The sequence below is a fragment of the Thunnus albacares genome, chromosome 2, assembly GCF_914725855.1.
Source record: "Thunnus albacares chromosome 2, fThuAlb1.1, whole genome shotgun sequence".
Lineage (NCBI taxonomy): Eukaryota > Metazoa > Chordata > Actinopteri > Scombriformes > Scombridae > Thunnus > Thunnus albacares.
Window position 1 is genome coordinate 27,717,490 of NC_058107.1, and position 10,782 is coordinate 27,728,271.

Sequence of the window (10,782 nt, forward strand, 5' to 3'; positions counted from 1 at the left end):
CTATTTAGCAAACTATACAAATCATTGCCTTCAAGAAACACCGGGTGCATGTAGTGTGATAACAGATTGTTTGAGTGTGGAAACCATTGTTTTCATTGAGGTAAAACTCCAGAAGAATTATTACACAGCAGTTTTAACTAACCTACGTGGGCTTTTATTGCTCAAGAGAGCGGCTTAAGCCAAACACTGCCCACCTGAATCAACAGCAACCTGTTTGTGATCTGAACTGCGCAGAGAATGACACAGATGTGAGGCACTAATCTGGCTCGTAAATATTTCAACGTACAATTTGTCTCTCCTGACAAATGAAAGGAAAAGACAGGAAGTCATGAGCTGGCTGTCATGTCCACCATGCATCATTTCCATTACTGAATTAAATTAAACTCAAGTTTCTTTGTGATGACGTGTAATCTCATTTTCATTGTCGATCATATTTGCAGATATCAGGAACTCAAACAGAAAAAGAAAAACATTAGGAACTTATTACAGGTAAGCGTTGTTGTCAAGTACTCACACTGATTAATTCAAGTTGTCAGACATAATGTGGTACTGTGACTGCTGTCCATGTGATCTAGTAGTGATCTATTTGTTTTGGCACAGGGCACACAGGGCAACACAGATCCAAGTCATCAGGAGAGTGACGGTGAGAGCGCTGATAATTAAAAGATCCCCTCCAGTCATGTTTTTAGACGTAAAAATCCTCCAATTGGAACAGTAAATTGTGTCTGACATGTTTTTTTCCACAAAAATTCAACTACTTTGTTAAAAATCCCAAAAATTACATTTTGAATAAATTCTCCCTCATTGAAAACATCAGAATCTATAAATAAATATTTTTCATTTCAAAAGTTTAACTGCTGAATGCAAGATGTCTCCTACTTCACTGTAAGGTTCTCAATGTATGTGCACTGGAGGTTTCAGGTTTCCACCTCACACTTGTGTAAGTTACATACTGACTCACGATTGGCACTAAACTAAATGCTCACATCCCTTAAACTCTGATTTTTCGGTGAGCACAGAGAAACTTTCCACTTTCAGCAGACGAATGTGAAAACAGCCTTCAAGTGTCAAAGTGCATGTACATCATTCTGCACAGTGAAGCGCAAACATCCAACTGAAGGAAGACGAAGACTTTTGACTGGAGGGGGACTTAAAAAAAAAAAAAAAAGAAATACCAGGATCAACACATACATACACACCGTTAAGGTGTACCTATAACAAACCCCTCTACAATTTGTTTTAAGGGGCCAAAGATGGGAGCCCGCACACGAATGGAGACAGTGAGGAGAAAACTTCAGAAAAACCATCCAGTGAAGAGGGACCTAAAAAGTCTCGGCTGTGCGTTCTCCTTTAAAGCCATCACAACTCATGAGGACATGAGCTTTCACACACACATACAACATTATCATGTATTATTTAAGTGCCAAACCTTGTGTCTCTGCTTTTGTGTTTATGCTTTAACTTTGCAGTTGTGATGAGTAGTTCTGTAAAAGAAAACAGATGAGGACATAAGAATTCCCAAAACTAAGATATATAATGCCAACCAGTGTTAACAAAACCCAGTGAGGAAACCATAAAAAATATATTGCAAAGGTGCTTATCAGTGTTAATTGTTTTGCAGTAAAACACTGCAAGTCTGATCAAAATACACAAAACCTATATTCAAATGCTTAAATCACATCTCAAATATCAAAACAAAAAACCCCAAAAAAACTCCACATTCTTTTCGCACTTGCATAATCACACCATCAACATTACATTTGTAAACTAAAATTTATTTAAAAAACAATGAGCAGCACATGAACAAGTCAACTGAGAGATGTTCATGTATCCAGTTTTTCTATTAGCTTCACTGAAATCACACATTTCATTCATTCAGAGCATTTTATCAGCATTAACATTCAATCAAAACAGAAGTTTCCTTCAGTAGTGGTAAAAACAGAGCAATTTTCCCTTTTCAGTCAGTCTGTTCCTGGAGAAGTTCAATATTGCACTTGTGTTCTTTGTGTGCAAATTAGCCAGACTCTCCTCTCGTTAGCTGTACCGAAGTTTTCACAGTGTGTTTCAGTCCACATGGCAGTATTCCATTTCAGATCCAGCTAATGAGAAAATAATATAAGAGAGATGCTTGTTTCTGGTATATATATTCACCAAAAACAGGGCAGGTGCATGTCCATCATATTGGCTGCGATGCTCAGTCACTGTTGCTGCCGCTGTCGTCTCCCACCACCATGCTGCTGTACTGTTTCTGCTGCTCCTGTTTGAATGACTCCTTCACCTTTGCTCTCTTGAGGCCTCCATCCCTGCAGGGGCAGGCAGGTGCAAACAGGACAAACTGAGAGTGATGCCGATCATTCAAACACATGTAACAGACTGTATGATCAACAGTCAATATGTCATTTTAATGCAAAAAAAATGGACTACTTTTGGAGATTTTTCATGTTTGACATTCAGTTGAAGGATTGCATGTTCCTCTATAGGTTATAAATGTTATCATTCATTTGGAAGCCTTTTCAAAAACCCATTAGGGGAACTTAAAACTTAAGTTAATAAAATGATTTTCCCCATTAGTTGTGATATCATTCTGTGTTAGAAGACACAGGCTAAACTGAATTTTAAGAGGAGATTAGTCATATAATAATCTGTTGTATCTAGAACAAGGCTTAGTCTGTTTCCAGGAAAAAAAAGGAGGTGAAAAATATGCATGGAGACAGAAAATCCCATCACTGTGACACTGAACAATCAATGAAACAACGACAGAAGTTAAATCTTACCACTGTAGATCTAGCAGCCCTCCTTGGTGAGCAATGGCTGACTTAACTCTGTTGGCAAACTGGACAGCATCTTCCCCCTCCTGCCATTTTTGAATAAACAATAAAGTCAGTCTACCATGATGTGTGTGTGTGTGTGTGTGTGTGTACATATATGGAGGGGTGGGGGTGGCACCTGCGGGATGTTCACGTGGCTTTATGCATGCATGCATGTGCTCACGTGTATCAGCACATGTTATACACACCTGCTGGTGCATAGCTGGCAGATACCAGACGTTACAAACGAGGGCCCAGCTGGTCATCATCCTAAGCAGGTAACTGACCATGCTGTACTTGGAACTGTTCCAGAAAGCATCTCCAAACTTTGGGTCATACTAAAAGAAGTTAAACAGAAATGCATTAAAAGTGCAGTGAGGAACTCGGCTTTTAAATTTGTAAGCCAGAAGAAACAGACAGGACTGAAGTACCTTAATGGCTACAGGGTATATTGTAGCTCCAATTTCAAAACTTCCCTTTTTAAACATCATGACGGATGTGTTGTTGATACAGGTTCCTGTAGAAACCAGAGATCAGTACATCAAAGGAGACAGAGCCGTGTGAGCTCTGTCCAAACCCACATAAAGTAGCTGCTCATTTGTCACCGCTCAGTGGCCAGACTGCCACCAGGCACCGAGCTAAAATAACAACACTCATGGAGTCTTGTCTTTGATGATACAAAGAAGAACATCACACTGATGTGGATAAAATAACTCTCTTTCTACACGGTCATACTCACCCTCTGGAAATATCAGTATGGGAAGCTTTGTCTTGTCATTCACATGATCCGTCAACCTGGAAGCAACACAAAGGTAATGGGAACCATTTCCAGACTGTATAATTATCTTCATATTGCACCTTTTTTTTCCACATTTGAGATCAAACATCTGGATTGACTGTCTGGGTGAAGATGGGATATAATGAGATGGAATATAAACTGTATGAGTCACTGCTCAGTAGCAGCTTTCCAAAACATATTGGTTCTTGTTTGAATAATAAGATTTTACTGCCAGGAAAATCTCACAACCAAAACAGCCACAGCATGAAAATACAGGCAAGAAGGTTATTTCAGTCTTAGACGTGCAATGACAAGCAAGCAGAGACATGCGCTGCAGTTAGAAAGGAGAAAACTGACCTTTTGGTCACTAGGTGGCGATCTTTCATCTCTGCTCTCTCAAACCAGACATGGGGACAGGATCTCACCATGGCTCTCTGGACGACTCCCATCAAACCTCCGTGTACCTGACCCACCTGACAAACACATTTTGACAATCACAGAAAAATGTCATGGTTTAGTATAACAAATAAGAGTCATACTTATTTGAATACAAATGTTGGCTGCTTTCTACCTACCATAGCATAACACCCATCGTTGCAGAGTATCACAATGTCGATAGGGGAGGTGTGATTGGCAACACAGATTCCTCCTTTTTCCGGTTTGTTTTCCCTTTTGTTTCAAGGTGAAAACATGGAGTCAGTATTTGAAGAGAAAGCGGTTACTGATCGCTGTTAGAATAGATTTTGGAAAGGAAGAGTAAATGTCGAGGATGCACACTTACCTGTTGTGGTAGTGGATGGTGGCAGAGAGGCCTCGAGCACAGATCCTGTAGCACATGACATGGACCCATTCACTGAGCCAGAACTTCATCCTAAAAACAGACATTTTCACACATGCAAGCAAGTAAGCACACGTGAAGAAATTAGTGACATGTACATGGAATATATTGGGATGGTTATATTTTGTGATCACCTCCAATTTGGGAGCAGTCCAACAGTAGATGTTCCAATAACCAACCAGCTGAGGCCAATGCAGGCCAGTGTTATCCTGGAGAGGGTGTAACACAATCATTACTACATTTTCCAGCAGCAACAACAAATAATAATAACAGTAATAATAACTTTATTTATATAGCACTTTTCAAAAACAAGTTACAAAGTGCTTTACAATGACAAAAACAAGAGAAATTAGTAGATACATAAATAAATGTAGAATTGATACAGTAACAATAACAAGTGAGGTATTAATTATTAATACATGGAGGAAAAACAAAAGAATAACTAATTCAAGAGAAAGCAATTCTGAAAAAGTGTTTTTTAAGAGAGATTTAAAAGAGGAAACAGAGCCAGCCTGTCTGATCTCCTCTGGCAGGTCGTTAGAGTCTCTGGACCTGCTCTGACTCCAAAGGCTCCTCTGGCTTTTAGCCTTGATCTAGGAATTACTAACAGACCTCTGCTGGAGGATCTCAGGCTGCATTCAGGCTCGTGACAGGTCAGTAAGTCAGTGATCAGGGGCAAACCCCAAATGTGCTTTAAAAGTAATCATTAAAATTTTAAAATCAATTCTAAAATGTACAGGTAACCAGTGAAGAGATGCTGAAACAGGCCTTAAGTGGATTCTTCTATTGGGTTTTGTGGGTAGTCTTGCTGCAGCATTTTGAACTAGTTGAAGTTTGGAGAGGTTGTACTGACTGAGACAGGAATACAGTGAGTTACAGTAGTCTATGCTGGATATAATGAAAGTGTGGATGATAGTTTCCATATTCTTAGTGGATAAAAAAGATCAAATTTTCAATTTTTTTGCAGAAAGCACAACTGAACACTTTACTTTACCTGTCACAGTTAAGATTGTTATCAAAGATAACACCCAGATTTCTGCACTGGGTTTTGAAGCAACAGGACAGAGAACCTGACTTGGGGGAGAAGTGCTTGCCGGAGGGGTCTGGACCTATGATAATGACTTGCGATTTATTTGAGTTTAACTGAAGAAAGTTTTGAGAGAGCCACATCTATAAGACAGGATTGTATTTTGACAGTTGTGTTGTGTTCTTGGAGTCAAAAGAGAAATCGATCTGCGAGTCGTCCACATGAAAACGGAAACTGATGTTGTACTTCTGAAAGATTTGACCTAGAGGTAACATATGAATGGAGAATAATAAAGGGCCGAGGACTGAGCCTTGAGGCACTCCATACGAGAAATGGAAGGTGGAGGATATAAAGTCACCAATGGCCACAAAGAATTTCCCGTTAGAAAAAAATAAAACAAATCTAAAATTATACCCAATATGCCAACCCAACGCTTAAGACATTGAATTAAAATCACTTGGTCAACTGTATCAAAAGCTGCAGTAAGATCTAAAAGCAATAAAACAGTTTGGCCATTATCAGCTGCTAAAAGAATATGATTAAGAACTCTAAGAAGTGCTTTGACAAACATGACTGAAAATATCCAGAGCTCGTTGCCATTCATATGATCAATGAGCTGCTCCACAAATATTTTTTCCAAGACCTTAGCCGAAGAAGGGAAGTTTAGATATTGGGAGGACGTTGTTTAAAAAGGATGGGTCAAGAGACGGCTTTTTGAGAAGTGGCTGAACTGTGGTCTATGCAGTTTGAAGTTTCTTTGACTGAAACTGAAATCTAACTGGACAGAATTCAGTTAAAGTCAAAGGACAGAACCAAACATTTGCAATTTTTTTTTTGCACCAGTTAATGTAAGTTACTCATTTATATAAAAAACACTGTCAAGCTGTACATCAAAAATATGCCATTTAATTTTTACTGATTACATTTTTGGATTTTCATGATATAAGCTTCCTCTTCTTATACCTTGCATTTTTAAAATTTCACCTCAAACATAACATTATTTTTACGAGAGCAAATAGTTCTTAGGTTCCAGAGATTTGACTCAACCTTTGACATTATTCCTGCTGAATTTTGCAGTCAGCAAACTGTGAAGTATCCATGTACCTGAGCGGGGCGAGGATGCAGTATCTCACAATGATGCCAAGGCCGTAAAGCAGCGTCAGCCTCAGACTTATGTACTGGAAATCGTTGTTTGTGCGAGTCAGCAGGTTCCATGACGCCAGCTCCTCTGAAGAGAACCGCTGGGTCACCTAAATTTACAATGAAATTAAAAATTAGAAAACATAACCAAACCACTTAAAGTTTGGAATGCATAACCAGGGATTACAGATCTCTTATAACAAATTGTGTTCTTGCTATAATCTATCTAAAATAAAGTTAAAAAAAGAAAAAAAAAAGAAAAAAGAAAGTACCTCATCCTCTACAATGCTCTCAATTCCTCTCCGGGTGAAATAGAAACAGTCACTAAGTGTAAAATTACCGCCCTCTGGGGGTTTGGGGTGACTGCGTCTAAGTTCTTCTAACTCTTTCTCCATAGAGCCATCGTCCCTCTGGATGAGACCTGACACACATAGACACACACACACACACATACACACACACACACACACACACACACAGTCATTCAGTCAACATCTGATAGGAATCACAATCTCAGCGGTAATCTGAAACATAAATCAGGTTTGCCATATCTATAAGATGGTGTTGATAATGATGGAAGACAAAATGCTTTGAGTCAACAGAGTAAAATTCAAAGTTCATTCAGAAATGTGTTTCTTGGAAGAATATAACATGTTGTGCTTTGCAAAAACGACAGAAAAATAAAACAACTAAAATAAATGATTGCAATTAATCAAAGCATAAAACAAACCTCAGAGGAAGGAGATGTGGCAATCAACCAGAAAATTTGAAAAAAAGAAACCACAACTATGCATCACTAAGTGGATAGTATTTGTAATTTGGTATGACAAGAAGACTCAACAAATTTCAACATAAAGCAGGGAGTTTCCAAGAAAATTCACTTATTCAGCCAACAAAATGCGTCAAGAACTGACGTAAAACATGACTTTGAACCTTTTGACTTGTGATACATAATGGTAACATGAGAGCTGAGCTGCTCATAGAACAAATGTAAGAAATGGCAATAACTCTGCTGAGATTTAACATTGTCCTCCTTTCAGGTCTCATAACAGTTAAGAGTTGACTTCAACTTAGACTCCATACTATCTGATAACACAGGGGGCAAAGTCCAGAACATGGGATGATAGACTCTGTATTCAATATTCAATCAAAACCTTCAAACAATGTCTGGTTTATCTCTGTTAATGAGGCACTTGCACTACTTGTATTCATTGTCCACATTAAAAACTGTAACAGTGACACACTTTGGATATGCAGAGGCCAGTTTTTGGTTACATAACTAATGTAATTATGTGCTACAGCAAGGTATACCACGCTGTGCAGCTTACTGACTGATAAGGTGCTGAGTGGTGGCTGAGTATATATTGCGTCTTGTGAGATAAGCAGGGTTTCTAAAGCAACTTCACCTTGTTTCCTGTCATGAATGTTCTCAGATTGACTGTGTAATACAGAGACTGCTGAGTAGAATTAGCAATCCTGTAGTGCAACATAAAACAATTTAAACCTGCTATTTAATGCCACAGAGCTATCATCCAGTGAGTATTTCATCTACATGCAGATGCAAAAAGCACAGGTACGGATGAATCACTTACTCTTTCTAAACTGGGCAATAACGTTGCAACATGCTTGCACAGGCTTGTAATTGAGTAGGCTATCTTATGAAATCCAATATTGCAGCATTACACATATCTTTCACTAAACCCCTATCTTTCACAACAATGACAATCTCTATCTATCTAGTTCAAACATCCTTCTACTCACCATTAGCTGCAGAGGCTTGGAGAGCTCGTTCGTCTGCGCTTGCCTTCTGTATCCTCAGAGTGGCCCACTGAAGAGGAAGACATTGTCACTGTTTTGATTTTTAAAAATTTGCTCACTTTTAATATCTTATGTGGACTGGTGGATGACATTGGAAATATTTGCAAAACCTAATGCATGTACATTTTCAAGGAAATGTGAAATGATAATAAGATTACCTCTAAGGTCTTGACCAGGATGGTCATATACATCTCAGAGATGCCCAGTGAGAAGCCAAACATGGCTGGGATCATGATGAGGAAGACAATGAGGTAAAGCCAAATCTTCAGTACCCAAAGGGTCATTGCCCAGAAATCCTCCATCTCTATTTTATTCCCTGAGGTATACAAGCGCAGCACTGTGGCTCTGATGTTGTGTTGTCCTGTATGTGAGAGGAAAAAGTTTTCACTTGTGTTACCAAAGCAATACAGACAGGTCAGATTCATCATGTGTAAGAAAACAAAACACTTGCCAATATATGAAGGTCAACAACAACCACAAAGACAAGAGGATTCAAATAATAAAAAAGTTGAAACACTCTAGGTGATTTAATTACGAATAAAGCCTCAAAGGTCACAGTACACTACTCAGAAACACAAAAACTGACAAAGCCCTCATGAATACCGACGATCACTATCACCTGACAATATAAACACATCCATGAATACACAAACTACGACAGGCCTGAACTACAAGATTGTTTTCATGACCGCATTGTGTCTGTTTTGTCTTCTACAATCACAAGCGTCATTATTTTAAGTTCCACCAGTTCCTCTTACCTGTCAAACTTCAGTCCATGTTCTATCTTCTTGATGAACAAGTCAGAGGATTGTACAAAGGAGGAGCAAACACGCCCATTTACTACTAGAGCAAAGTTCACCCCGCTGCGCCCAACAGCGCCCCGCTGCGGTCAGAGAGGGAAGCTCAGACACGTGGATCTGGATTTCATCCAATCAGCCTCATTATCTATATTTGGTTGGGAAAAAACTTGGTTTATTTTTACACAACAGGCTGGACAGAGAAACTTTTATGTTTGTCCACCGCACAATTAAAGATATGCAGCTACTTGTTTGTAGGAATCTGGCACGACAAAATGAAATAAAATAAAGTAAAATAATCACTAAATACCAGCTTGACAAAAACAAAATATCTCAAGATCCACTTGTTTGGTTTTTCCGTAGCTTTCAGCCAAATCTTGTGGCCTTCATCAGCAAATTGCTTTCCAATTAAGATTTTTTAAAATAGAAAAATAACCCATTTTCTGTTCTGGGAATTTCTTTGATAAACTAATTACTGCAGATATATAACATGCAATCTGCAGGTTATATTGGTTACATTTTTTGTATTTATATAATGATTTTCAGAGCCTCAGTCTATGACTCAACTGCTTAACTGACTGACCTTACATTTGCGACTGCATTTTGTGAAACAGTAATACTAATGAAATGCCCCAAACCTCTCAGACATGCTACTCACCACAACACAGGGAAGCCTTGATGAGGAATGCAGCCACACTCTGTCCGTGTAAAAGCCTCTCTCTCCCACCTAAGACTAACAAAAGGTCCTGATTATTTTCCAGGTTCAGACATTTCACAGTCTGTTGCACATTACTGTAACAGGGGACTTCAGGGGGTCAGTTTGGGTAATGTCTCTGGGAATGATAAGAGGGCGATTCATTCTGGGATTGAACCTAATCCAGAGAGTTTTCTGGACCACAACCAGGCATCTTGGGCAAGATGCACTGAGAAAAGAAAACCACCTGACACAGTAACATACAAGTATCTCATATAAGTATGTAAATCACGTGAAAGTCTATCCTCTTATCCAAAAATATGTGATCACTTTGCTTTAGATACACATCTGTGAGCAATAAGTTGTTACATGTTATTCACTGTTAATAAATCAGACAAATTGCCCTGCAATTTTACAACAGGAAGACATTCCAGGTGTGTAGCAACTCACTAGAAAACACACTATTTGTCCTTTATTGTTAGGGTGTGTCAGTTTCATTGAGGCAACGCTTGTTAGTTCTAAAATAGGTGGTTTTAATCTTTAAGCCTCAAAACAAAGAGCTTATTGCTCACACTGAATGCTGGTTTTATTGGGTTCTTTTGGGGGAACACCCAAGTATGGCCCATTAGTGTTGTTATTGTTGCTCTCCTTTTCTGAAAGCAGGGGAAGGAGAGGTTAGGGTCAACAGAGATAAACTCAAAGCTCAGCTGTCAGAATATGTGCAGCAATGTGTGCTATCAGTATTTATAAAGTTATTTTTAAGGGGGGGTTACATTTTCCAAAATGATCTTTTCCTGACTCCAAAATAGATTTTGGAGAGACTGGAAAAATCTAACAAAAGTCCTCCTGTTTGAAAAGCTGCTGCCCCGTTATCCAACAGTCT

The 10,782-nt window shown here is 38.8% G+C and overlaps 1 protein-coding gene across 2 annotated transcripts; it reads right to left on the reverse strand.

Moving 5' to 3' along the window:
- Nucleotides 1-1,404: 1,404 nt before the first annotated feature.
- On the reverse strand, nucleotides 1,405-9,324 carry agpat9l (1-acylglycerol-3-phosphate O-acyltransferase 9, like). Of its 2 annotated transcripts, XM_044376453.1 has the most exons (15): nucleotides 9,167-9,324; nucleotides 8,567-8,769; nucleotides 8,352-8,418; nucleotides 6,863-7,011; nucleotides 6,555-6,700; nucleotides 4,558-4,632; nucleotides 4,367-4,456; nucleotides 4,161-4,254; nucleotides 3,943-4,058; nucleotides 3,547-3,602; nucleotides 3,239-3,324; nucleotides 3,017-3,145; nucleotides 2,775-2,854; nucleotides 2,152-2,303; nucleotides 1,405-1,484 (listed from the first exon to the last, which is right to left on the reverse strand). In XM_044376453.1, exons 2-14 carry the CDS (start codon nucleotides 8,708-8,710, stop codon nucleotides 2,195-2,197), a joined length of 1,341 nt encoding a protein of 446 aa, XP_044232388.1. In that variant the 5' UTR covers nucleotides 8,711-8,769; nucleotides 9,167-9,324; the 3' UTR covers nucleotides 1,405-1,484; nucleotides 2,152-2,194. The 2 variants fall into 2 exon arrangements, with proteins under 2 accessions (XP_044232388.1, XP_044232381.1); XM_044376446.1 differs by lacking the exon at nucleotides 1,405-1,484 and having other exon boundaries at nucleotides 1,755-2,303; nucleotides 9,167-9,323.
- Nucleotides 9,325-10,782: the final 1,458 nt, after the last annotated feature.

Coding starts and splice junctions, on each gene's coding strand:
- agpat9l (XM_044376453.1), bottom strand. CDS start 8,710: ATGGAGGATTTCTGGGCAATGACCCTTTGGGTACTGAAGATTTGGCTT. Junction 4,059..4,160: donor ACGATGGGTGTTATGCTATG/GTAGGTAGAAAG, acceptor TGTGTTTGTCAG/GTGGGTCAGGTACACGGAGG. Junction 3,146..3,238: donor TATACCCTGTAGCCATTAAG/GTACTTCAGTCC, acceptor AACTTCTTTTAG/TATGACCCAAAGTTTGGAGA.